Below are 15,269 nucleotides of genomic sequence, written 5' to 3' on the forward strand. Positions count from 1 at the left end.
TTTAAGGGTTTCCCGACCATTGACAAAGAAGTGAAATGCATTGTGCAGGTGGCCAGGCAAGTGGGTGGTGATGGCTTCGTCGACATCCTTGGGGAAGAAATTGAAGAATTAATTGAGAGTCATAGAGAATCACTGACTAACAAAGAGTTAGAGGAACTGATAAAATTGTCTACAGAAGACGAAGATGATGACGACGAACAGGAAGAGCCAGCAAGTTGGAATCTTCATAAATTTGCTAAAGTGTTCCAAGCAGCGAAACACTTGAATGATTTAATTTCTGAATACGATCCCTCTATGGAATGAAGCCTCAAAATCACACGTAGTATTACAGACAATTAGAGACCGTATCAAGAATTGTTTTAGCAGCTCAAAAGACAATAGCGACAGTTGCCGATCACCATGTTTTTCAAGGAAAAATGGCCAGCAGCAGATGAGCCTACGCAATCAACTTCTTGAGCTGAACCAGAGACAACCACTTAATCTACGACTTGCTCTCCGTCAACCAACCTCTCCATCACCTCCATTTCCTGGATCGACAACAAGCCCTGATTACCCTCTGTAATTAAAAATATAGTACTGTAAAATTATATTTTGCATATGTACTCTATTATATACTGTACATTACTGTATACATTATACATTTATACATATTACTGTACAGGGTGGTATACACTTTATGTGCGATTTAAGGGATTTTCAAGGGTAATTTTGACTATACGTGATTTCACCTTACGCACTGACTTTAGAACCTAACCCCCACATAAGATGTGACTCCACTGTATATGCAATTTGTGAATACATTTGGATTATCTTTATTATTATAATTAGATAAAGTATCAACTATCTGTTTCTGCCCCTCAAGCCATCATTAACTGTCTGATTTCTCATAGGCATGAAGCAGAGATGGGTTTTGAGAAGAGATGAGGAGGAAAATGTAGTGGAATTCCATCCCACAATGCCATGCACAGATGTGGATAGGTTATGATGGTGAGGTCTGTGTATGGGAGAGTCAGTGCAGCAGGTAAGGCTGTGTTAGGGGTATATGACAAGGTAGTGGTGAGGTGTGTGTGTGTATGTGGGGATGTCAATTCAGCAGGCACAACTGTACTGTGCAGGATCAGTGCAGCAGACACAGCTGTGTTAGGTAGAGGGATGATAAGGTCCATGCAGCAGACACAGCTGTATTATGTGGCTGTGTGGGGCAAGGATGGTAGGGTGTGTATGGAAGGGGGGGGTCAGTGCAGAAAACAGGGGTGTGTAAGTTGAGGGCAGCTGCTGCAGGCAGGGCTATTAGGTGCATGGGGGTGGTCAGTGTAGCAGGCATGCCTGTGTGAGGTGCGCGTGGCTGTGTGTGTGTAGTTAGGGGTAAATGCAGCATTCAGAGCAGTTTAAAGTGGGGTGTGTGTGTGTATGAGGGGGTCAGTGCAAAGGGCAGGGCAGGGTGAGCTGTGTGAGGGTTAGTACAGCAGGCAGGGTTGTGTAAGGTGTGGTGGGCTGTAGTGCAGCAGTAAGGGCGGTATGAGGGGTTAGACTGTGTGTGGGTCAGTGCAGCAGGCAGGGCTGTGTGAAGAGTTGTAGTGTGCGTGTATAGGACATCTGCAGCAGGCAGGGCTGTGTGAGGTGGGGTGCTGTAGTGTGTGTGGGGGGTCAGTGCAGCAGGCAGGGTGGTGTGAGGGGCTGTAGTATAGGTGTATGGGGTCAGTTCACCAGGCAGAGGGGTGTGAGGGGCTGTAGTGTGCGGGGGGGGGGGGTGTCAGTGCAGCAGGCAGGGCGGGGTGAGGGGCTGTAGTGTATTGTGCGTGGGTTCAGTACAGCAGGTGTTGTGGTGTGAGAGGCTGTAGGGTATTGGGTAGGTGGGTGGAGGGTAGTGAGGGGTTGTAGTGTGTGTATGTGTGTGTTGGGGAGTGTGCGGGGGGGTCACGGCAGCAGGCAGGGCGGTGTGCGGGGCTGGTGTGTGTGTGGGGGGGTGCCAGGGCGGTGTGCGGGGCTGGTGTGTGTGTGGGGGTGCCGGGGCTGGTGTGTGGGGGTGCCAGGGCGGTGTGCGGGGCTGGTGTGTGTGGGGGGGTGCTAGGGCGGTGTGCGGCGCTGGTGTGTGTGTGGGGGGGTGCGATCGGGCCGAGCCGGCCGGCGGGGGCAGGTGTACGTGCGGGTTCCCCTGCCCTGCCCTGCCCTGCCCTGCCCGGCGCGCTGGAGGTGCGCGGCGCTCGCTGCTGGTGGTGGTGTTTGCGCATGACCCCTCCCCGTCTGCCCGCCCGCCCGCTAGCTCCCGCCCTCCCCCCAGGCGGCGGAGGTTAGCCTGAGCCTCAGACACAGGCGGCTGCTCGGCGGCGACGCAGTGCAGAGGTGCGGGCAGGTTGCGCCGGCCCTGAGCCCTGTCTCCTTCGCGCCCCGCCTCCCTCCGGAGCCCTCTCCCCGCGGCGGCCTCCTCTCCCCGGTGTCGGGCCGGCCCCCCGGCCATGAGCGCGGCGCTGGGTGTCCCCCCGCCGCGCTGCCTCCCCTGCCGCCCCCGGCGGCTGCCGGGCTCCAGGAAAGTAGCTTGATGAGTGTCCAAAGTAGCAGTGGAAGTTTGGAGGGGCCGCCATCTTGGTCCCGGCTCTCCACGTCCCCACCGAGCCTGCAGGGCTGCTCCGCGGCGGCGGCTTCCCTGCCGCACAGCGCGCCGCCCGGCAAGCCGCCCAAGGAAGGTAAATAGCGCGCTCCGTGCCCACGGCGCTGCGAGGGGGGCCTGGCTCTCGGGGAGGGGCCCAGCCGCCGCCGGAGGCCAGTCCCAGGCTCGTAGGGCCGGGTGCGCAGTGAATGGGGGTGAGGGCAGGCGGGAGACTTGTCCTCATTGCAGGGGTATTTCCCCCTCAGCACAGGGGGGATCTCCAGATCCTGCCGTGGGGGACCCTCCCTTCTCCTGAGGGACAATCGGGAGACACCCCCTGGTCCCTAAATCCATCAATTCCCCCCCTCCCCATCCCTGTTTGTTAGCAGCAAAAGCGTTTTGATATTGTCTTTCCCCCACCTTTTCCAGGGCTACGGAGGGGGATTGATTAATGTTTGTTCATTTCCTTGACAGTCCTTATAGAAGGAGCTAAGTGTACGTGTTAATTTTTCATCCCTTCTCTGTGATTTTTATGGGAGGCACTTGCATCCTCTGTTCCTTTCCTTTCCACATTTTATTCTCCACCTCATATTACAAAGTAAAAGTGATTTGTTGGATGTATTGGGTGAATGTGGCTGCTGTTGCTTAATGGAAGGGGTCGGGTCCTTTTGGCATCATGGAGGTGGAGTAGAAAAAGAGACCGAGATCAAGGAATTTGTTCCCATCGGGGAGACACTTTTCTGAGCAGCTAATTTGGAAGACAAAAGTGACACGACACCTTAAAACGACCACAGAATGACTGCAACTTTCTCCTTTCCTCCATCACATCTTAGATGATAATATTTTTCTCCTCCCTCCCCTGCTCCTCCCCTCTTGTGTTATACCGACAGTGAGAGCAGGGTGTTGTGGGTGTTTGCAGGGAATATCTGTATGAAGGTTATGTGCAAACAAGTCTCTTTTTATTCTGTTTCAGTTATTGTCCATTTTTCTCTTCCTTGCACTTGAAATACATTGCCACAAGATGTAGCAATTATACAGCTAGTGAAATGCTTGGTGCTTTTAACTAAAATGACTGCTTGCTGTATACCAGTTACTGCTAGAGAACTTTTATACCCAAATGCATATATTTGTAAAGTAAAAAATGTGCATATTAAGCAGTTGTATAATTTGACTTGGATGTTTTATTCAGTATTGATGGCCTCAGAATATTGAGTGCTTCTGTTGTCTTGTGTAGAGAACACTGGTAGCCATGCTGAAAACTTTCAAACTTAAAATAGGCTAATAAGGTCTTAGAGAGAAATTGGATCTTTTTATTTAGAGGACACTTGGAGCACTTCAACTTGTAATATTGCACAAGTTTTATCAGTGAACAGTTTCAAGATTTGACATTGTGTTGAGCCTCTTGAAAATGTATAAGAACGAGTGTGTTCTCAATCTCCATGCCAGTAGTTGTTAGACTTGCACCATTCCTTGTGACTTTTGCACATGCTCCCAGATCTGAGATTGGCATGAATACGCTCCAGAAGATATATGGAAAGGTTGGATGTATGGCATATGTTAAAGATGCCAAGTAAAGTGGCAAGCATTTTGTACTCTTGCCCCCCTCAAGCTGAATCTTTAATAAGAGAAAACAGTGGTTTGTGTTTTTTTATATATATAAAAACAAATAAAAGTTTGGACTAGATTTACCAGGCTTAGAATAGTACATATTTTACTTTGTGAAGTTTTTTAGGCAATATATTTTTGGATGCATTTATTCACCAGTAATAATTGGGATACTTGGTATATAAATCTTAAATTACTGTTGCAGTGTTATGTTTGTAATTCTTTTTGTTAATGAGTGAGCAGCATAACAAGTGCTGCTTCAACAGCCCTGACAAAAACAATACTCAGAGGCATAATTTTACATTTATGTTTCTTATTTAAAATTGGTTAACAATATTACTATTTTTTCTGGCTACAATAATTTAGGTTGTGCAGTTCAGAGGTTAGAGAGCAACCACAAGACATGCTTTGTGCTGCAGGATAGCATAGTGTATTTACATACTATATTAATATCATTTATTCCCTGTGTGAAAACAGCAGATTCTGCTTTTGCCTCTTCCCTACTGTAGAGTTACTGAATTATTTTTGTTTGAAAAGAATGTGAGATATAGTATTTTTTTATTTATTTAAATAAATCTCTGCCTCTTGGGAATTAACACTACACCTTACATTAATGCAAAGGAAACTTGCATGTCAAAAGAACCTCACATCAAGGTTATATGTTCCATAAAATAAAAATCAGCTATTTAACAATGGACTTGCACTATTTTCCATTTATGCACATCAGTAAGCTCTGTAAATGAGTGATGGTTTGAAAGATCTGTTAGGTAATAGATTCATAGCTGTTTGTTCTCCCATTGATTAGTGCTTGGAAATTTGGAAATGTCGATTATTTTTTAATGCTGTAGCAATGACTAGCATTCTTTTAAAGTATCTTTTTTTTTTTTTTGGTTGGAACACCCTATTCTGTGCCCTTTACTATGTAAGAAGGAGACACTTGGTTGTGCAAGTTATAGCCTACAAGTTATGCAGAGGCTGAGGGTGATGGAATGTATTTGAATACCTTATGTTTTGCTGGTTTTTTGTGTATCACACAACATCTGTTACTTAAGTACTTACCAAATATTGCTGTTGGTAGTGAAAACTTCAGTAAAAATCAAAAGGCCAGATTCTGCTCTAAATTACAGTGGTATAAATGTGTTGTATATCTGAAAATCACCAGTATAACGGAGTAGAATTGGCCCAAAATTTAATGCACATGATTACTAGTTAGGTAGAAATGTAAGTTATATATGTATTAAATTGATACAACTTTGCAAATACTTAGACATTTGAGGAGTTCCTGTAAAAATACTGACAGACTTTGGCAATTTTTTCCCTAGAAGTTTCTTGACAAATATTAATACTTATTATTATTATTATTTATTATTTGTATTCCTATAGCACCCATACTATGCTAGGTCTGGCTGTACAAACATGAAAACTCAGTCCCTGCTCTGAAGAGTACCCAATCTGGGCAGTGTTCCCGAATGCAGGTTTGCCTTGTGCATGCTACACATGTGTGGTGTTCATAGGTATGAACATGAAGGAACATGAACATGAAGGAAGCCTGTTAAGAGTGGTTCCTTGTCTAAATTAAATTTTAAATACATGAATACTTGGGCAACTTTCAGGGATTTTTTTACCTGTTATCATTACTTGTGTGAAGTGTAGAACTCAACAACTGCAAATAAGTTACAGGTAAATCCTTAGCAAGTCCACTGTCTCTTGTTGTTTCTTGACATGTAGTGGGAGATGTTTTGAGTTTTGAATCATTTTATGGAAGAAGTCAGGTGAGATAAGGCAATGCAAGAAATCTGGGAGGTAATTCAGATTTCATGGTGATACTTTGCATTTATTTTGTTTTAAAATGTGAATGAATGTAGCACTCATGGAAGAAAAGGTTTAATGTTAGTACAGGCTTATGCTTCCCTACATATCTTTACCAGTGTGCTGAGCTTCTTCTTGTAGGTTTCCTGTTAACAAGCTGACAGACATGCCATATTCTCAGGTTTCAGAGTAGCAGCCGTGTTAGTCTGTATCCGTAAAAAGAACAGGAGTACTTGTGGCACCTTAAAATTTGTTAGTCTTTAAGGTGCCACAAGTACTCCTGTTCTTTTTATGCCATATTATGTGGATTTGTGATGTGCACAAAATGAGTAATGGGAAAGGTCACTAAAATCACTTGTATCTTTGCCCTTTATGGGGGTGGGGTACAGGGCGCATTGCAGGAGCTCTTACCTGACAATAGCTCCCCGCTTCTGCTGGCTTCCAACTTCTAGCCAGCTACGCTTTCCCCTTTTCTGTGCACTTTTGGAGGAAAGCATTGACACTTCAAACTCTAAGAAGTCAAAACGAGGGGAGCTACATTCTTGTATTCTTTCTGTAGGAAATGAGCCAGTATCTTGAATACTTACCTAAGTTTGCACGTAGGTTTTTGCCAAATAGATCCCCCTCCACAGGATATACATGAAGCCTTTTGAAAGTATTCAATATTATGTAGCCAACAGACCAAGGAGACGTCTTCCCCTTTCCTCCACAGTTTCTTTCTGGACTGTTGGATTGGGCCTCCACTTTTGTTGATCTTCTAGGATTTCCAGGATTAGGGCTATTATTCGGTGTCCCTTAATATAATTTGTACAAAAATTAAAAAACAATCAACCAACCAGTAACCCATGGGAAATTTAATTGAGATGAAGATAAGGCTGCAGGTAGTACACATCGTTGGTTTGAGTAAATGTTATCTTTCAAGAATGTTAGTTTTACTAGTACACACCAACTTCAGAAAAACCCAGGAAATTGAGAATTAAGATTAAATTTACAAAACCCCAAACCTTTGGAAGTATGGAAATTCATAGTGAAGGTAGCCAAGTTATGTTAACTCTGCCTCGTGTTGATTCTAGGCTACTATTTTTCTTTCTTTGCATGTAGAGCATAAAAACTTGGCAGTACAGAACACTGTACTCTAAACTTTGATACTGTTTTTCTTATATAGTAACTAAAATCTAGCACATAATATTTAAATAGTAGTTGAATTAACTTTCTTGGCCTATATCTATAGAATATAAGGCATTATGTTATCAGATAATTTTATTAGTACAGCACTTTGTGCATCATTAAAAATCATGTGCATTTATCTGACCTAAACTTTCACCACTTTAGTATTAAGTGCTCAATACTGTAAATAAACGAGTTAAGAGGAACATCCTAGATGACTTTGGAAAGTAGTGTTAATATTGTGTGCATAAAATGCAGGCATTAAGTGGATTCACTTAAGAGTGGTAATATACACTTCAAATAAATTTGCTTCTAAGTTGTCTTTGTTGCTCAGTATCACTAACTGAAAGCTTAGGCCTTGTCTGTACACAGTTTTTATACTGGTTTAACTGTTTCAGGTAGGGGGTTGATTTTATTTTATTTTTTTTTACCAAGATGATTAAATTGATATAACGTTACAGCTGCGTCCACACTAGAGGTTATAAACACTCTTTTATACTGACATAACTGCACCCACTCTAAGGGATTGTAATGCTTTATACCTGTACAGTTAAATTGGAACAATCTTTGTGTGTAGACATGGCTCTACTCAGTTGTCCTTCAGTTGCTAGCTACTGCAAAACTTGTTGCTTCCTGAAACACGTCAGGATCAGAATGTCATAACAGAACTTTGTGATGTCAGTACCTTAAACTCCATTGCATCTGTGTTTTTTGTGTTTTTTTTTCCAACGAAAGGGAACATTTTTCTTTCTTCTACTGACTTAATTCGAGATGGCCACTTATTTTAACGGTAACATAATCTGCAAATATCTTACAGAATGAAAAATCCTGAGAACTATACTATGCATTCTGTATGCCACTAGACACAGAGTTAAAAGTTAAATTTAAAGTTAAATTTCACATTCTTTTTTGAAGGTCAACAAAGCCCAATCATACTGTGTACTAGCAGGCCTTGCTTGGTATTAGAGTCCAGCATGCACTTTACTGGCATTTTCAAATAAACAATCAATCATTGATGGCTGCTTGACACAATAATCTGCCCAAAGTAATACTGTAACTAACCCCATTGAAGAAGTCACTGTGAGTATTGTATTATCCCAAATCCTTGTAGATATTTGGTAATTTTCTGAGCCTTCTTTACACTAGAAAGGGCTTGCTAGTATAACTTGTATCAATCCCCTAAACACATCCTTTGTTGGTATCTCTTATTTTTGTTGTTTAGAAGTGTCTACATTAAGGCTTATATCAGCAAAAACTGTCAGTGAAAAATCACCCCCCCCCCAACATAGCTTTGCTGTTTTAAAGTTTTACGTATAAATCAGGCCTCAGAGGTATATGATATAGACACTCCAAGCACTTTGGTCAACAAATTTAGCTTTTGGTCGCTTTCCAGTAAACATTCACATGCTTCTAGTAGGTACAGGAGAATTGTTCACTATGGCTGGCTGGAGAGAGGATGCAAATACCCTGGGTATAAATCTTAAAGGTTAATTACAAAAGGAAAGGAAAGAACTTCCAGACTACATATGTAAAGGCAACCCAAAAGAAGGATACCAAAGGTTCTTTGCCTTAAATGCCCAAGCTGCTGCCTGTAGCCCACATGATTCCGAGAGAAAGAAACAGTAGTAGACCCTTGGTTTCAGCTTTGGTGGTGGTGTGCTTCTGGTGCTCCGATGGTTGCATCAGGGGCTCCTCTATTGTCACTCTGCTATCCACTCAATTGTTGGTCTATGTCTACTGCTGAATGGCTTCTGCTTCTGGGCAGGACAGACTACACGACACACCCTGTTCCCTACACTCCTTTGGCTGAGGCTGGCTTAACTTCTTGCCTCCTACTTGATTCCCCCCATCCTCTCTCCTCTGCCCTAGATTTTCTATTTCTCAGCAGTTCCACTGAGTCTGTTCCAACCCCCTATCTATTAAGCTACATGGCCTCCTTTCTGGGTTGCTGTCCCTTTCTCAGCCTTGCACTAGGCCATGCTCATTTCCACACCCAGAGACCCTCTGATCCTCCTAGTCCTAGCTATTCTAGGCTTGGTCTGTGATCATCTATCAGGCATTGCTACCTTGTCCTGCTGCTGTCTCAAGCCTGCTGCTTACATGCAACTGGCCTTCAGGCAATTCCTGGTTCTTTTGTGCCTTGTTTCCTCCATCTGGCCACTCAAGACTCCAAGTATACTCTACTGGCTTGTTAATTATTTGGGTCCCTGCCCTGGATGACCAGTAGCCAAATCCTATCTCTCCAAATCATACAGGTAATGGGAGAGGATGCATCCAATAATGAATCAGCAGATTCATTACAAACCAGGTAACACAGTAAAAACAAAATAAAGTATCCCAGAGTTCTCTTTTTAACTTTATTTTAAGATTAATTAAAAAACTAAACAATTGAAAATTATAGTGAAAAAGGGGTTTACTCTTTTAGGCAGGCAAGTGAATATTATATTGTAAGATGGCTTAGTTGGCATTGGTGACTTAAAATGACAAAATTTCTTGTACGTTTCATTGTTGTAATTACCCAATGTGCTTATACAAAACTTTAAGGAGAGCCATTCTCTTAAACAACACAACAAATCTCATGTCTGGTCTGCATCGTTTAAGGGTTGAAGTCTTTAAATCATGATTTGAGGACTTCAGTAATTCATCCAGAAGTTATGGGTTAATTACAGGAGTGAGTGTGGGAGGCTCTTTTGCCTGTAATGTGCAGGAGGTCAGACTTGATGGTTTCTTCTACACTTAAAGTCTATGAGGGTATAATAACTCTTTTGAAGTAGTTGTGCTTTTTAACATACTTTGAAATATTTTTTCATACCTTGTATGTACAAATATATTTTAAAGCCATTGTACTGGAGATTCTTTACCTTTTTGCAAAATACATTAGATCTGATGGATAATTGACACATTTTAAGTCAAAGTAACTCTAAATTGGCAGGAAAAACTTTATGCTAAACTGGTAGCAAATTCTTCCAAATGTTTTTTGGTGAAAGATTTTTTGCTGCTGTTACATTCGATGTTTTAATAATTCTTTATTAAGCCACAATTACGTTGTTACCGTCACTTTTTTATATGAAAATAGCCTCCCCCCCAAGATTGACAGTTGTCTTCAAAGTTTGGCCCTGTTAAGAATGGTCAAAATAAAAGTTGTTAATATAAGAGCTAAGCTTAGCATTTTTCTTTTGAACTAGAATTTATGCTACAGTACAAAAATAGTTATAATTTTCAAAACATACAACATCTTCTGGATTATAAATCTGAATCAAGGCATGGTATATAAAGACATCAATAAAAGTGTATATTAAAAGCTCCCCCCAAAAAGCTAATGTAATTTTTGATAAAAAGTAAAATAGTAAATTTGAGGCCCATATCTTAAGCTCTTTTTTTATAGGGACTTTTTTTTTATGTGTTTCAGACCAATCCCCATACAATATTCCTAAAAGATGCTAAACTCTTATTAGGGCTTGTCTTCACGGGGGACACTCAGGAAAGTTAAGATGAATCAAAAGGTATGAAGTGAATGCACATAAATTAACGTGCTTTAAAACTTCCAACCTCTCCTGTGCCCCCCAAAACTTGTGAATTCTTTCATTCAGAAGTAAAGTGGCCATAATTCCCTGTAGCTTCATTCTCCTCCAAGATACAGCAAACTAAGGCCACTTTGACTCCTGAGTGAGAGCATCCATGCAGGTGTTTAATGTGCTCCAACTAAAGTGCATTTGGGTCCTCTGGCAGTCAGTGCATCCTATATGTTGGCTATTGAGAACTGAAACAAAAAAATCAGCCTCACTCTAGTTTATTTTAAATGGTTGAAATAAATTTCTCTTTCAAAGCAGTATTTGACACACACTGTTGGAAACGAAATGCCGAAAATACACAAAGATTTGTAATCAAACAGATGTATTAATGCATTTGTGATAACGTGGCTCATGTGACATCTTTTTATTAAATTATGTTTGTAACTACTATGGACTACTCATATAGCCATGTACTGGCTCTCTCCAGTGTTAATTTTTGGAGGGGGTGGGGATACGGGACTAAAAGCAATGGACTTGTATGTTTGCATTCTTTTGTTCTGAAATCATTATAGTAACTTGTATTCCTCTAAATGTCGTCTTGGTTGTTACATTTTGTTTTTGCATTTTTCTTGAGACATAAACTGAAAACAAACAAATTTTTATGGAAAGGTGAACTTGGGGCTAAACAAGTTGTTTCTTTTTAAATATCATTTGCGGTGTCTTTCTATGCCTAAAAAGAAAGGCATACGTATTTATAACTGTTTCTGAAACTGAAAGCTGGCTTCTCTGGGAAGCTCAAACAAGGCCAAGGAAAATGAAACATTTTTATTCTTAGAATTTTCTCTGCTAAGGACTTGTCATAAACCAAAGCATCTATTGTAAATAGAATAGTCAATAGACTAGTCTGCTTTAGCTGAATTCTAAGTTGAAATGATGTACCAGGATGGAGAAATTAATAAGCTACCAAAATGCACCATCTCCTTTTCTCCCTCAGGATCATACCTATAATTTTTTTCTAAACAAGGATCCCTTCACAGCCACCTCCTTTGTTTTGTATGTTTAAGGTACATCGAGAGGTTTGACTGTTTTTTTTCCCTGTACTTTTGGTGAGGGCAGGACTTAAAAGAGAAATAGAAGGGACTGTTCTAGGCAGTTGGTTTATCTTGATGAAGAGTATTTTTTGCTGTCTATACCTAACTCTATTGTTACTATATTAATTAGCATCTATTTAGTCACAGAAATACCCTGTAGATTTTATTACTGCTGCTCTCCTTTTTAAAAAAAAGAAAAATTGAACTAAGAGTTACAAATGGTTGCCATGTTATAGATTTAGATGCCATTTGGTTATGTTAATATTGCATCAACATTCACAAATATTTAGCATGCGGAATATACTCTGAAGCAGATTAAAAAGCTATCTTGCAGATGTGCTCTGTAATCTAGTACTGAATATCAGGATATGCTTTCAGAAATAACTGTTGTAACTAAGTGTATGGAGGAATGTAAAATTAGTATGAGAAATATTATTCATATTTGAGTTAAAATAATAAATATATTTTAAACATTAAACTGCATTTAATTTATCTTTATAATTTATGTAAAAACTCTGAACTAACAGTGTTTTTCTGAGCACATTAAATCCTCATTAATCTAATTTGAGTATTTGTGTCAAGCCCAGCCTTGTTTTAATTCTTCCTATCAACTACCTGCACTGAGTCCTTCAGTGAAGCAACTGCTTTGTAATTAAATTGTGTTATTAAATGATGATGAGATAATACTAACCCCCATGAGTGCTGAAACCCAAAGCCAAACTATGAAGGGCAAATTTCATTGTCTTTGGGTGCACCAACCAGGGTGGATAAATCAATGATTTAAAAAAAAATCTGATTTTTTTTATTTAAATCAGATTTTTTTTTTATAAAATGCTTTTTGAGGGAAAAACCTATGTAAAGATAGTTTTAATTAAGATATATTATAGCTCAAAGAGATCTCATCATGGAATAGGGATTATAAATTCTAATTCTATAGTATGAGACAATATATTCATGTAATGTTTTAAGACAAGTTTTGTAAATGAGTTCCAATAGTTCATGGATTAGGGACCCAATTTTATGGGGTTCCCCAGGCTTCTGTATTGATTATTTAGGTTAATCTTTCTATCTACCCAATGAGACTCAGTGCTCAGTCTAGAAGATACCATCAGAGATGCTTAGTTTTGCAGTTCGCAAATTTCAGACTTGTGTCTCCAGAGGTAAAATGCTTGTTAACAGCAAAAATGTTTTAAATAAATAAATAATATATAGAGGTGAGAAATAACAGACTTCAACCCTATTTTCCCTCTGCAAATTTGTGTACACAGTGTCAATCCCTTACCTCTATAAAAGTGCAAAGTTTCAAAAAGTTCAATGAGTAGAAGATTGTTGGGGGTGGAACAGATCTGGACAAGGAGTGGAAGTCTGGAGATAAATGTGAGAAGTGAGGGACATATGCTTGTTTTGTTAAAATATTATATGTTTGCTGTTGAAGAAAAAAATCCAGAATAGTTAACGTTGTTGTTTTAGTTAAATAAAACAATTTAAATGTCTGTCTGGTGATATTCTCCTCCTAATGCACCATGGCAAGAAAATCCTCCAAATATTAATGATTAACCTGTTGAATTGGAGCTAATTCACCTGCCAATGACTTCATAAATTTCTGCATCAATTACCTTTGGTAAATGAAATAACCAAACAATTATTCATTTTCTGATATAGCTGTAAAATTAATCTGAAAAGTTTTTTCAAAATAAATCACTGTTTAAAAATGTATAGTGTGTACCTTCTAAAAATGAAACCTACATCTGTCTGAGTTGTGAAGAATATGTATGAAGGTTATAACAACCAACAAGAATGCACTTTTATGTAGAAAACCATGATTTAAATGGAGTCTTCCTGACTAGTGGTTTAAATCAAATCCACCCTGACACCAACACTGCAATTAAACACCTGTGGCTGGCCCACGTCAGCTGACCTGCACTTGCAGGGCTCGTGCAAATTGTGGTGTAGATATTTGGGCTGGGACTCGAGATCGAGCTCTGGGACCTCAGAGCCCGGCTGCAGCCCGAGCCCAAACATGTACACTGCAGTTATACAGCCCCGAAGCAAGAGCCCTGTGAGCCCAAGTCAGCTGACAAGGATCAGCTGCAGGTGTTTAATTACAGTATAGAAATAACCTTTGATAGCATACTCCATGGCCACAGGATCTTATCAGTGCCTTGTTATTTGATATATGCTGTATATTCTAAAGCATCCAAACAGTTAATGCTAAGGAAAAGTCAGTTTAAATTAAATATACAGTATATATATTTCCTTAAAGTTGTAACTCTAGCAAACTCCAACTTTAGGTTTGTTACTAGATTTCTTTTTAATGTTCCAATATACACCTCTACCCCGATAGAACGTGACCCGATATAACATGAATTCAGATATAATGTGGTAAAGCAGTGGGGAGCCCCAGGCCCTTTAAAGCGCCACCCAAGCCCTGCTGCTTTACCGCGTTATATCTGAATTCGTGTGGAGCCCCGGGCCCCGCTGCCAGAGCTCCGGTGGTGATTTAAAGGGCCCGGGAATCTGGCTGCTGCAGGGAGCCTCAGGCCCTTTAAATCCTCACCGAGCCCCGCTGCCAGAGTTCCAGCGGTGATTTAAAGGGACTAGGGCTCCCCACAGCAGCTGGAGCACCGGGCCCTTTAAATCCCTGCCGGGGCTCTGGTAGCTGGGCTCAGGCAGTGATTTAAAGGGCCAGAGGCTCCAGCTGCTGCGGGGAGCCCTGGGCCCTTTAAATCCCTGCCCAAGCCCCGCTGCTGGAGCTCCGGTGGAGATTTAAAGGGCCCGGGACTTCCGGCAGCGGCTGGAGCACCGGGCCCTTTAAATCACCGCCGGGGAAGCCGGTCCAGTCCGGTACACTGTACCGAACCAAACCGAATATAATGCGGTCTCACCTATAAGGCGTTGAGATTTCTTGGCTCCCGAGGACTGCGTTATATCGGGGTAGAGGTGTATTTGTTCTAAGCTTACTCTAGAACTTTACATTCAACTCACAGACACAATATTTCAGAAATACTGCTAAAATCAATCTCTTAGCACCTCATCTGAAAAATTGGTTCTTGCTTTCACTTTTTCCTGAGTCAGCCCCTGAAATGAGAAACAACTGTTTGATAATGGGTTCTTCAATTTAGCAGAGAAAGATATAATATGATGCAGTGGCTGGAAGTTGAAGCTAGACAAATTTGGACTACAATTAAGGCTTAAATTCTTAATAGTGAGAACAGTTTCCCAAGGATTGTGTTGGATTTTCCATCATTGACAATTTTTAAATTGAGATCGGATGTTTTTCTAAAAGATCTGCTCTAGGAATTAGTTTGGGACATTCTATGGCCTGTGCTATACAGGAGATCCGATTAAATGATCACAGTGGCCCCTTCTGGCCTTGGAATCTATTCATCTATGAATGTAGGTCTATTAAACCAACCAATTGATTAATAAGGTACAGATATTCCAAAATTCAGATATCAGATTGTAATTCAGAATTGGTGTTGCCAATCCAAATATCTT

General features: G+C 40.8%; 1 protein-coding gene across 3 annotated transcripts in view; it reads left to right on the plus strand.

Moving 5' to 3' along the window:
- The first annotated feature begins 890 nt into the window (after positions 1 to 890).
- TLK1 (tousled like kinase 1) overlaps positions 891 to 15,269 on the plus strand; it is a 159,124-nt gene continuing 144,745 nt past the window's right edge. Inside the window, exon 1 of one of the 3 annotated variants that reach the window (XM_039495081.1) lies at positions 891 to 1,021. In XM_039495081.1, coding sequence (XP_039351015.1) covers positions 982 to 1,021 — 40 coding nt within the window. In that variant the 5' untranslated portion in view covers positions 891 to 981. The other 2 variants (XM_039495082.1, XM_039495080.1) reach the window with 2 other exon arrangements.

This window comes from Mauremys reevesii, linkage group 11, assembly GCF_016161935.1.
Source record: "Mauremys reevesii isolate NIE-2019 linkage group 11, ASM1616193v1, whole genome shotgun sequence".
NCBI lineage: Eukaryota > Metazoa > Chordata > Testudines > Geoemydidae > Mauremys > Mauremys reevesii.